A 13,338-nucleotide genomic window follows, 5' to 3' on the forward strand; every position below is an offset into this window, starting at 1 on the left:
CTGTTTTTTTCAGAGTCTTTCCCCGTGTTAAGCGTTTTTGTCAATCATTTGTGCTTGTCTCAGAGTCTTTCCCCGTGTTAAGCGTTTTTGTCAATCATTTGTGCTTGTTTCAGAGTCTTTTCCCCGTGTTTAGTGTGTTTTCCCGCTGTTTTCCAATCTTTTGTGCCTGTTTTGCAAGTGCGCTTTGTTTTTCCATCTGTGCCTGCCCCTTCGTCATCTCTGCCCGCTCTGTCTCCCGCCCTCCTCGCCGCCCCCCGCTTCCCGCCACTACCGCCGACCCCGCCCCTTTTTTCCTTCTGTTCCCTCCCCGCTCCCGCCTCCCAGCTGCTCCGCCCACCCGCGCACTTCGCCTCATATGGCGACCGTGCGAACGCGCAGCGGGCGCGCCGATTGTGCGCCGAAGGCGCGCCAAAGGTAAGCCCGTCTGCGCCCGTCCGCGCCTGGACCGCGCCCAGTGCCAGGACCCCTGGCCCCCACCGACGGAAGCCGACCCGACGAACCTACAATGCCGCCGATCTCATCGCACTCAACACCGGCCGCATCCCAGGATGTCATCAAGCCGCCCCGAAGCACACCCACGGACCCTTCAGCTGCCACACATGCAAGTTCACCTGCATCCGGACTCACCCTGCACCAGCACTCGCCAAGCCGAACACCAGCAACAGCCACCTCAAGTGCATCCTGCTCAACACCCGCTCCGTCCACAGACACGCCGTAGAACTCTGGAACCTCCTCGACACCACAGCCCCCGACGTTGCCTTCCTCACCGAGACCTGGATGAACGCCTCCTCAGCGCCCGACATCGCCATCGCCATCCCAGAGGGCTACAAGATCACCCGGAGGGACCGCACCGCCAACCAGACGGGAGGAGGCATCGCCATCATCCACAGAAACACCATCCGCATCACGACCAACACCGACGACACCCTAACCACCGCCGAACACCTGCACTTCCAGATCCACACCAACCCGAAGACCACCCTCAGAGGCACCCTGATCTACCGACCCCCGGGTCCACGCACACGATTCAGCGAGGACATCGCCGACTTCATCAGCCCGCACGCCCTCCCCTCCACCGACTACATCCTCCTGGGGGACCTCAACTTCCACCTGGAGAACAACAACGACCGGAACACCATCAGCCTGGTCGACAACCTCGCCAACCTCGGACTCAAGCAACTGGTGACCACCCCCACCCACCTCGCCGGACACACACTTGACGCCGTCTTCTCATCCAGCAAAGACGTCACCTTCAGCCACGCAACAGGACTCCACTGGACAGACCACAGCTGCGTCCACTTCACCTTCAAAAGATCAACGATCCACCACCACCAGCAACAGGTTGCCCGAAGAAGCTGGAACAAGATCACAGCCGACCAGCTCACCGCTTCCCTGAGCCAGCACCCTCCCGCCAGCTCAGCGAACCCCAGCCAGGCCGCCGACAACCTCACGAAGTGGATCAACAACTGCGCGGACGAACTCGCCCCTCTGAGAACGCCACCCAGCAGACCCTGCAGCAGAAAAACACCATGGTTCACCGACGAACTCAAGAGCTCCAAGAAGAACTGTCGAGCCCTCGAGAAAGTCTGGAGAAGGGAGCCAACCACGGACAACATGACCACCCTCAAGATCGCCACCCGTAAACACCACCAACTGATCCGCGCCACCAAGAAAAATACATTTAAGGACCGGCTGGACAACAACGCACACAACTCCAAGGAACTCTTCAACATCGTGAAAGAGCTCTCCAACCCCAACGCCGGAAACAAGGACATCACCCCGTCGCAAGTCCTCTGCAACTCCCTCGCCTCCTACTTCCACAACAAGATCGCGGACATACACAACAGCTTCAGCAACCAACCAACGCAAGCCACAACCACAACAACGCCACCCACCACCACCCTCCGCACCTGGACTCCGATCAGCACCGAAGACACCATCCAAACAATGAACTCCATCCATTCCGGATCTCCGACTGACCCCTGCCCTCACCACGTCTTCAACAAGGCCGACGCTGTCATCGCACCCCACCTGCGGGACATCATCAACACTTCCTTCGACACCGCCACCTTCCCTGAGAGCTGGAAGCACGCCGAACTCAGCGCTCTACTAAAGAAACCCACAGCAGACCCCACCGACCTCAAGAACTACCGTCCCATCTCGCTCCTCCCATTCCCGGCCAAAGTCATCGAGAAGACCGTCAACAAACAGCTGGCCGCCTTCCTCGAGACAAATGGATCCCTCGACCCCTCACAGTCTGGCTTCCGAGCGAACCACAGCACCGAGACCGCCCTCATCGCCGCCACCGATGACATACGAACTCTGATGGACAACGGAGAAACAGCGGCCCTCATCCTCCTGGACCTCTCCGCGGCCTTCGACACTGTCTGCCACCGCACCCTAGTACAGCGCCTTGGCAACATCGGAATCCAGGACAAGGCACTGGAATGGATCACCTCCTTCCTCGACGGAAGAACACAGAGAGTCCGCCTACCACCGTACAAGTCAGAGGCCACCAAAGTCATCTGCGGCGTCCCTCAAGGATCCTCCCTGAGCCCCACCCTCTTCAACGTCTACATGAGCCCCCTCGCGGCCATCGCACGCCAACACAACCTCAACATAATCTCCTACGCCGACGACACCCAGCTGATCCTCTCCCTGACCAACGACCCCGCCACCGCCAGAGCCAACCTGCACGAAGGGATGAGAGAGGTAGCCGAATGGATGACGACCAGCCGCCTGAAACTGAACACGGACAAGACGGAGGTCCTCATCCTGGGCTCCTCGCCCTCCGCCTGGGACGACTCCTGGTGGCCCCCCGCCCTGGGCACCGCACCCAAACCGACGGACCACGCACGCAACCTGGGCTTCATCCTGGACTCCTCCCTCTCCATGACCAGACAAGTAAACGCCGTCTCCTCGTCTTGCTTCAACATCCTGCGCATGCTACGGAAGATCTTCCGGTGGATCCCCACCGAGACGAGGAAGACGGTCACCCAGGCCCTCGTCACCAGCCGACTGGACTACGGCAACGCCCTTTACGCCGGAACCACCGCCAAGCTCCAGAAGAGACTCCAGCGGATCCAGAACGCCTCGGCCAGACTCATCCTCGACATCCCCCGACGCAGCCACATCTCCGGACACCTGAGAGATCTGCATTGGCTCCCGGTCAACAAGAGAATCACCTTCCGTCTCCTCACCCACGCGCACAAAGCCATACACGACCAAGGCCCGAGCTACCTCAACAACCGGATCAACTTCTACACTCCCAAGCGCCTCCTCAGATCAACCAGCCACGCCCTCGCCGCCGTCCCCCGCATCCGAAGAGCGACAACAGGAGGAAGGTCCTTCTCCTACCTGGCCGCCAAGACCTGGAACTCACTCCCGACCGACCTACGCCTGACCCAAGACCACCTCTCCTTCAGGAGGAAGCTCAAGACCTGGCTGTTCGAGCAGTAACGGCACCCCCCCCCCCCCAACCCAGCGCCTTGAGACCCTACGGGTGAGTAGTGCGCTCTACAAATGACCTGATTGATTGATTGATTGATTGACCTTGCCGCCTTCCAGCTCAATGAACTTGTGAGTGGCCCCACCCACAGAGCGGGACACCTCCTTGATCCCATCTTTTCGAACATCGCGAATGGGATTGCTGACACACCCATTCCCATGGCTTGGACAGACCACCATCTGGTGATCATGACTGTCCCTTGCAAACCTGCCCCCGCTTCTGTGCCTACCCCTCAAGTCCAGAAGCGTCCGTGGAGAAAACTCCGCCTGGAAGATCTCCATAATCTCCTGAGGACTAATCCCCCTCCCCCGAGTGACAACCTTGACTTAGGATACGACCAGTTCTGCCACTGGATTACTCAAGCATTGTACACCCTGATCCCAGCTAAGTGGATCAGGGCCCGTGCCCATGTGGCTAGTCCCTGGTACAATTCAGAATTAGCCACTCTGAAAAAAGAATGTAAAAAGGCAGAAAGAGGATGGAGGAAAAATTATGATACCAACCTCAATATGGGCGGATAGGGCTGACAGTGGCAGTGTCTCCCCGTTCTGCTTGAGGACAGACAGCTTGCATCAGGACAGGTATACAGGAACGAGGTATTAACTGCCTGTAATCAGGAAACTGAAATATTTTAATTGCGTCGTTTGGTTGATTTTAAAAACCACTCGTTTGACCTGCTCATATAGTAAAAATCTGTTCGCATGCTCTTTAGTGCATTAGGGGTGATTTTAAAACTTACTTGCACTCTGCAGTCGATGCTCGATGTTGTAGCCTGCCCGCCCCGGTCCGACTCGGCAATTATTGCCGTAGAGCGGAGGGCGGACAGGTAAGAGCCTGACAAACTTCCTCACTTCCGCTAGTGCATCAGGTAGCGGTCTAGCCTCCCACAAGGAGGGGCTATTTAGGCAGCGAGGAGCTGCGCGCTGTTCGCGGATAGGGCTGACAGTGGCAGTGTCTCCCCGTTCTGCTTGAGGACAGACAGCTTGCATCAGGACAGGTATACAGGAACGAGGTATTAACTGCCTGTAATCAGGAAACTGGAATATTTTAATTGCGTCGTTTGGTTGATTTTAAAAACCACTCGTTTGACCTGCTCATATAGTAAAAATCTGTTCGCATGCTCTTTAGTGCATTAGGGGTGATTTTAAAACTTACTTGCACTCTGCAGTCGGTGCTCGATGTTGTAGCCTGCCCGCCCCGGTCCGACTCGGCAATTATTGCCGTAGAGCGGAGGGCGGACAGGTAAGAGCCTGACAAACTTCCTCACTTCCGCTAGTGCATCAGGTAGCGGTCTAGCCTCCCACAAGGAGGGGCTATTTAGGCAGCGAGGAGCTGCGCGCTGTTCGCGGATAGGGCTGACAGTGGCAGTGTCTCCCCGTTCTGCTTGAGGACAGACAGCTTGCATCAGGACAGGTATACAGGAACGAGGTATTAACTGCATGTAATCAGGAAACTGGAATATTTTAATTGTGTCGTTTGGTTGATTTTAAAAACCACTCGTTTGACCTGCTCATATAGTAAAAATCTTTTCGCATGCTCTTTAGTGCATTAGGGGTGATTTTAAAACTTACTTGCACTCTGCAGTCGGTGCTCGATGTTGTAGCCTGCCCGCCCCGGTCCCACTCGGCAATTATTGCCGTAGAGCCGAGGGCGGACAGGTAAGAGCCTGACAAACTTCCTCACTTCCGCTAGTGCATCAGGTAGCGGTCTAGCCTCCCACAAGGAGGGGCTATTTAGCCCTCTCGTCGCCCTGAGCGCGCAGCAGTCGCGCGCAGGGGAGTGCCTGAGGACGCGCCTGAGACAAGCCAGAGAGAAGCCCGTCTGTGCCCGTCCGTGCCAGGACGGGGCCAGGGGCAGGACACCATGGCTGTCTCATCTATCATCTCGAGAACTCCTGATGTTGGACGCCTAACATATTCCTCACAGGTATTATTGGACCTACGCAACAGCATATGTAACACATGCGATGTCACCTTTCATTCTAATCTAGAAGGACCATTCACATGTTATACCTGTTGCACACATTTCGGCCTTGAGGTAGTGGCCGACAGTCCCCTGCGAGCTCCAACCGCAAGGCGATGTTTAACACACAACACTGGCCCAGTAAAGACCACAAAGGACCCCACTCCCACAGGAAGTAAACATCTGCTATGCAACGTGCGTTCATTGACAAAGCACGCTATACAGGTGTGGGACTTGATATCCACAGAGAAGCCTGACCTTTGTTTTTTAACGGAGACATGGCTCAAGCCTTACTCAGTCCCAGCCATTACACTAGGCATCCCGATGGGATATAAGGTCTCCAGATTGGACCGCCTACATAAAATAGGAGGTGGAATAGCCATCGTATATAGGGAGGAGTTAACTGTTACAATACTGGAGGAAATTAGCACCCCTCTGATGGAACTAATGATTTTTAAACTTAGCTCTGCCTCTAGGGAGAATAGAAGGGGTGCGGCTTTATATCGACCCCCAGGTTCGAGTGTGGATTTTTCTATCTCCGTTATGGAGGTTCTGGCGCCATTCATTGTAGATAATCAGAACTTCCTATTAGTGGGAGACTTTAATTTCCACAGTGAATTAGAGACATGTATGGAGGCCAGAACACTTCTTATGGATATGGAATATTTAGGTCTCAAAAAGATGAATCAGGGACCCACACATGAGGCAGGCCATACGCTGGATTTGGTGTTTTCCAACTCATTTTGAAATATGTGTACACCCCCCACTCAGGTAGAATGGACAGATCACTTTATCTTAAAATTTTACACTGAGCCCATGGGCAAATTAAGTGCACCGACCGCCCTGCCGACCAAAAGGAGACCATGGCACAAATTAACACTGGACACCTTTCGAGAAGCTTATCAAGCTCCTATAATTAACGATCATAAGGGAATAATGCCAATTGAGCTCAATCGGTTCGTAAATGCAGTGAGCGAAGCAATTGATGGCATCATTCCGCAGAAAACGTATAAACTCCGCCAAGCAGGCAGACAAGAAATCTGGTACTCCGAAGATCTGAGACAGATGAAACAAAAGTCCAGGAAGCTGGAAAAAGTATGGAGACAATACCGGAGATTGGAGGATAAACAATGCTACTTAACATCCCTCAGGTCATATCATAAGGCTATAAGGACGGCTCAAAAAAGTCATATTGCTATGCAACTTGCAGAGGCTGGAAATGACTCTAAAGTTCTTTTTCAAATCCTGCAAACTTTTACTAAGCCTGCAGCATGTGAGACGGCAGAGGCTGCTTCTCAAGAATTATGTGATGGGATCTCACACTTCTTTATGAAGAAAATTGATACGATCTATGCAAAGATATTGGCCACAAAAACGACTGAGGTAGCCGACTCTAATAACCCCTCTCATAATAGTATACAGCAGAATGTGCAGGTCAATTGTCTAAAAAACTTTCCCCCTATTTCCTTAGAGGAAGTCATTGCCCTAACAAATGTGTCCCCGCCCGCATCATGCCCATGTTGGCCGAAAACCTTGGTCCAGATATTCAGAAACTAATTAATCTATCATTAAGTACGGGAGAAGTTCCGAGAGACTGGAAAAGGGCATTAGTAAGACCGTTGAGGAAAAATACCACCATTCCTTGGACGGATCTTACTAACCTACGACCTATCTCTCTCCTTCCCTTTATGGGTAAAATGATAGAGAAATTCGTTAATAGCCATCTGTCCAGTTTCGTCGAGGAGTCATATGGACTGGATCCATCCCAGTCGGGTTTCAGGCCGAGACATAGCACCGAGACCACCTTGCTGTCAGTCGCAGACGATCTACACATGTTCCAGGATGGGGGTTATTCTGTCATCCTGGTTCTGTTGGATCTGTCTGCGGCGTTTGACACCGTGTCACATGACATCATGACCACCAGACTTGTGAACATCGGTCTGGAAGGTGGAGCTCTGGCATGGTTAAGGAGTTTCCTGACAGATCGCACCCAGACAGTCACCTTGGGTGCCTACCGGTCAGAGGAGTTGGGGATCTCAAAGGGGGTGCCACAGGGCTCTTGTTTAAGCCCGACCCTGTTTAATATCTATGTGGCCCCCCTAGCGAACATCATGAGATCCCATGGGTTCATCCCTATGTCATACGCGGATGACACCCAACTCCTCTTTCCGTTTAAACATCTTACGGACAAGGTCAGGAACTCTTTCTCCCTGGGGATGAAGGCAGTGGCCCACTGGATGGCATCTAACTTCTTGCAATGTAATGTTGCAAAAACAGAAGTGATGCTGTTCGGTGAAGCAAAGCTCCTATGGTCCCCAGACTGGTGGCCGCAAGATCTAGGCCCAGTCCCAGAGCCAAAGCAGGTGGTCAAAAATCTCGGTGTGCGTCTGGACCAGGAGCTCTCTTTGAAGCAATACAGCAACCAAGTGGTGAGCTCATGTTTTCATGTGATCGCCATGTTGAGGAAAGTCTTCCCTATGCTCCCTGACTCAACTAGGAGGACGTTAGTGCAGGCCCTAATACTGAGTCGTCTGGACTACTGCAACGGGATGCTCCTATCAGCAAACGAGGGAGTTATTGCGAGATTGCAGGTAGTCCAGAACACTGCGGCCCGTCTTGTCCTAAATCAGCCTCCCCGTACTCCATCGAAACCTCTCTTGAACACCTTACATTGGCTTCCCATTAAGCAAAGGGTGAAGTATAAGATAGGTTGTATTATACATAAAAGTCTTCAGAATAAAGGCCCAGGGTACCTAAATGACAGATTCTCCCCCTATAAACCTGTAAGATCCTTGAGATCTAGTGAACAAGCTCTATTACAGGTCCCGAGAGCCAGAAAGGCCAGGCAAGGTGGAAGGGCCCTTTCAATCGCCAGACCAAGGCTGTGGAACAGCCTCCCTCTCTCTTTGAGACTCTGTCAGGAATATCTCCCGTTTAGAAAACAGTTAAAAACCTTTCTATTTCAAAACTAGCGATACCTGTACACCTACTGTCACAAGCTGAAAGGTTTTCAAAGGCGCGGAGATACTCCTCCGGGAGGTGATCCTAGCGCGTTATAAACCCGCAAATAAATAAATAAACCTAAATACGTTCAACTTCAAAACACCTATCATCGTCATGTCTGCAGAACAAGGGCGGCGTATTATGCCACCGAAATCAACAGTAGCACCAACACTTCGAAAACTGTCTTTAAAATTTTAAAAGACCTTACTGCAAAAAACCCCGCCATTACTGCCGCCACCTCTCCGGACCTATGTAATAATATGGCCAATTTCTTTACCGACAAAATAAAGAAAATTTACGATACCTTCCCCAATTCCCCCCAGATCTCTGTCACTTTGGACCCCACCAGACCCTATCTCTCCTCCCTCCCTACACTAGAGCGTGAGAGCTTTCAAAAAATCTGTAAAAAAATCAAATCTGGCTCCCCGGCCGATCCCCTAAAACCAAGACCTTTTGTGAAGCCAATGAGCTTGTCACGGAACCTATACGGAATATCATTAACCTGTCTCTTTCCACTGCCAAAATACCCTCTAAATGGAAGCAGGCATGGGTATCTCCCATCTTAAAAAAGCCCACCCTAGATCCCACTCTTCCTGAAAATGTTCGGCCTATCTCACTTCTCCCCTGGCCAGCTAAAATTATAGAGACACACGTTAACACCACCCTCACCAATTTCCTCCTAACCAATAACATCCTGGATAACTCCCAACACGGGTTTAGAGCTGGTCATAGCACCGAGACAGCCTTGCTCAGTGTTACAGAGGACCTCCGTGCCATTCTTGACACCGGCGGAACGGCAGCACTGATCCTGTTGGATCTCAGTGCTGCCTTCGACACGGTGTCACACGAGGTCCTTCTGATGAGACTGGAGGAAATTGGAATCACAGGGACTGCACTGGGATGGTTTAGAGACTTTCTTTCCAACAGATCCTTTAAAGTCTCCACCCCCCCCTTACCTCTCTAATGAGCACAGCACTGGACAGGGGGTGCCTCAGGGGTCATCACTGAGCCCCACCCTGTTCAATGTTTATGTTCTACCGCTAGCAGAAGTGGTTAAAAAGAGTGGACTGGCGTTAGTGTCTTACGCAGACGACACCCAGTTGGTGGTAGCTCTCAATGACAACAACGGTTTGGAGGCCCATCACTTCAAACAGACCCTTACTGACATCACCAACTGGATGACGGCGAATTTCCTCCAGCTCAATGCGGGGAAAACAGAGATACTGCTCCTGGGGAAAAACACCGCATCCTGGGGCGAAAGCTGGTGGCCCGACACCTTGGGCCAACCTCCTAAGCCCAAGAAATGTGTTAAAAATCTGGGAGTCTGGGTAGACTCGGCATTGAAATTCACCCAACACACCAAAAAAGTGGCAGCCACCTGCTTCAGCATCCTGCGCAATCTAAGACCCATCCTGAAGTTCTTTGACTGCCACACCCGCCAGTTAATTGTCCAAGCTACCATCCTTTCTAGGCTGGATTACGCCAGCTCCCTTTTACTGGGCGCTAATCTGGCGGAAACTACCAGACTTCAGAGAGTCCAGAATGCTGCCGCCAGGGCCCTGGTAGGTCTCCCCCGCCACTCCTCGGTGGCTGGAGTCCTGAAAAAACTGCACTGGCTACCGGTGGGAAAAAGGATTCAGTTTAAGGCACTCTGCTTAGCCTTCAAAATCCTTAAAACCGCCTCTCCCCCGATGTTGCGCCCCCTCCTGGCGGAGTATATTCCTAGGAGGTCACTTCGTTCAGAAGGACAACATCTTGTGGTCATTCCCCGTACCAAACTGGCCAGAATGGGCGGCTGATCCTTCAGCCTGCTTGCTGCCAAGCTTTGGAACAGCCTACCGGAAACAATCCGTGGCATACAGGACCTTCTGGCTTTCAGGAAAGCCATCAAAACCCACCTCTTTCAGTAATCTCCCCTTCTCCCCTCTGGTGCTTCTTCTTTCTGCCTTCAGCTTCACTCGCAGCGCCGGGACGCCCCTTGGCTGGGGCAGCCGAGCGCTATATAAATCCCAATAACGTTAACATTAACATTAACATTAACATGTAAACAGAGAGAAAACAGTCACCAGCAATTTTAATGCTGGTGCCGAAATATATAACCCTTTTCACCCACTGATTTTCAGGAAAAAGTGAAAACATTGAAACTAATCACTGTGATTCACAAATCCTCTGAAAACAAATAAAAGTTTCACAATAGCAGGTTCATATGCTTAAGTGCGTCCATATTTGTGATACTTTGCTATCAAAAATGTCAGCTCATGCGTATGAGTTCATATTCATATAAATGCTGTTTTAGACCATTCAAATATTCAAAATATCCACCTGGGATGTTATGGGATACTGTGGTTTTGGCTAGATAATGTTACACATATTTTCTCTACTTCTTTTCAGGGAAGAACAACCAGCAGTGTAAAATGTGTGTTGGCAATGAGGCCCAAGGGTGTGCGGGGTCGTCTTGACCCATTTACATCTGTATTTTTTTTACCATATTGTGTCAAGGGAGCATTATCCTTGTTTGCCTGAGGGCTCATGGCACCCTTGCTCTCCTACTGTTCCCCTTCCTCTGTTTACGTTCCTATTTTTACCTGATTGCACTTGTTTCTAATGGGTGGGGTGCACTTGTAGAAGGTGGAACCTGCAGGAATGAGCTCGGAGCAGAGCGTTAAGTAGTGGTGGGTGGTCTCCACAGTGATCGGTGCACCCGCCTTGCGAGCCTCACGGATGATTGGCAGGGCCTGAGAAGATGAGAGATGAACAATATGGCATCGGACTCTGCAGACAGGAGGGAACACAGAGATAACAGAGGTCTCAATCAGTACTTCAGCTACTCAGTCACAATAACACAAAATAAGATGCAATCCAAATGTAGGCTGAAATCAATCTAGATATTTAGATGTGTTTAGTGTTGGACCATCCTCATGGCTAACTTCAACTAGCATTGGCAATGCCAGTAGGTCTGGCTTATGAATGAAAGTGTCTCTAGTGTCACTCATGGGTTTAGCCACTCATACATCCATTTGTCCAGCAACTGACTCATATTTCCATTCACCCTCTGATCTAATCATAATTAAAATAAACAAATTCAACAACATATGAAAACCTGTTACTGTCTAAGCGCAGACTACATATGCTTGGAATTACAAAATTAAACATGGCAACGGATGGAAGGCTTGCAGAAATATTGTAAATAGTCTATCATTGTTTTAAAGTTCCAGCAAGGGCACCACATTTAGAACCAATGCGTTTGCCCTCTTAGAATGGTAAAGCAATGATACACTATCAACAAACGCATTCCATGATGGTCTAAAGAAGTGCACACAAGGGACGCGTTGCAATGCAGACGAAATTTGAAGCAAGCAAGTTACCCGTTAGCATTGCCTGGAGAGCTGAGGTATTATTGTAAGAAATATTTTTTTTTAAAGGAGAGGCATAGAAATTAAAGGAGTACACTAAAAAGAGACAATTCAAAAGTAAACGACTACTCAACAATCCTGAAACTGAGGTAAACTCATTTTCAGGTGGATGTACACATTGTAGTGTCTTGTAAATAAAAGAACGCTGGAACTCTTTTGGTTCCCAGTGTACACTGTAGGCCTGTGATGTAAGCGTTGGAGAGATGAGATGAAGTCAGGCTTAGAATGTTGAGTGCTGACTAACACATAGTGGAAAAAGAGATGTAAATTACTCAGCGTCTGCGGTCTGGTTATTGGCGAGAACCTTTGCTGGCAGGACACTACAACTGGACACTACAAAGCCCAAACTCAGAAAGCTTTCTTCCAAAGAGTCTGCCGTAGTCCAGCAAACTGCTCGTGCGTGCCACATGTGCCGCAGATGAAGTGCAGATTTGACACTGGAGCCAGTGGAATTTCATAGCAACCTCAGCCTGTGTAAAGCTCTTAAAGATATAGAAAGCGACATTGAAAGTCTACGTGACGGTGGCCAGGAACTGAATGAAATGGCTGCAAATAAAAGGTACTGCACCATGATGCAAATGAATGCCATATGCTATAGGGAGTAAGAACACTAATGTTATGTTATGTTAACAAAAAATTCTAGAGCGCACGGTCACCCAGAGGTTTCATGGCGCTAATCATGGGTAATGTCGCTGCGAATCGAACTATGCGTACGCTTGCTCAAACAACCAGGTTTTAAGAGCTATTCTGAACCCCACTTGGTGGATGGAACCAAGTTACAAAAGCAGTTCACAGCAATAGTTCAGTACAAATTAAACTGAAATTCATGTGCTATGAAGCAGAGATTAACCAGGTGTTTGTGAAGAAACATTTAAGCACCATACCGACCAATGTTATCTGCTTTCATGTGCTTGTATTGTACAAAGATCTATTTACTGAAACCATTAACAAATTATAGTTCCAACTTGTGCTATGGAGCGATCCCTAAAGGAGGGTCAAAGGGGTTGTGCTTGGCAGTGGGTGGCTCACCAGCAAATCTGCTACATGGGGGGGGGGGGAATGGCAAAACAATACCATAGACAGCCATCAAATAATGAGCTCCAATGGAGGCCAAGGCAAGATTCAAGCTCCAAAAGTCATTAAGGCTGGCCCTGAAGCCAGGTTGTCAGAAGAGGCTAGAGGAGCTCTGTCTAATTAAATTCCACAAGAAGCGCCTGAGAGACCACTAATATCCACCAATATATATATATATATATATATATATATATATATATATATATATATATATATATATGGCGTCTGCATTCTTAAAACTGCAAACTGCACTTGATACAGCCAAAAACACAATACTGTCAATCGATGTATTGCTTGGACAGAGACTTTTGAAGATTTCATACATGCAATAAATGAAAAAGATGATAAAAAGTTTAGAAAGTATCAGAGGAATATGGC

General features: G+C 50.0%; 1 protein-coding gene across 3 annotated transcripts in view; it reads right to left on the reverse strand.

The window, feature by feature from the left end:
- Positions 1-13,338, reverse strand: part of LOC144792677 (allantoinase, mitochondrial-like) — a 410,909-nt gene that overhangs the window by 97,597 nt on the left and 299,974 nt on the right. For all 3 annotated transcript variants that reach the window (XM_078667823.1, XM_078667821.1, XM_078667822.1), the window contains exon 8: positions 11,059-11,245. In XM_078667823.1, the coding sequence (XP_078523949.1) occupies positions 11,059-11,245 (187 nt within the window). The remainder of the gene's footprint in view (positions 1-11,058; positions 11,246-13,338) is intronic.

The sequence above is a fragment of the Lissotriton helveticus genome, chromosome 11 (assembly GCF_964261635.1).
Source record: "Lissotriton helveticus chromosome 11, aLisHel1.1, whole genome shotgun sequence".
NCBI classification, from domain to species: Eukaryota; Metazoa; Chordata; class Amphibia; order Caudata; family Salamandridae; genus Lissotriton; species Lissotriton helveticus.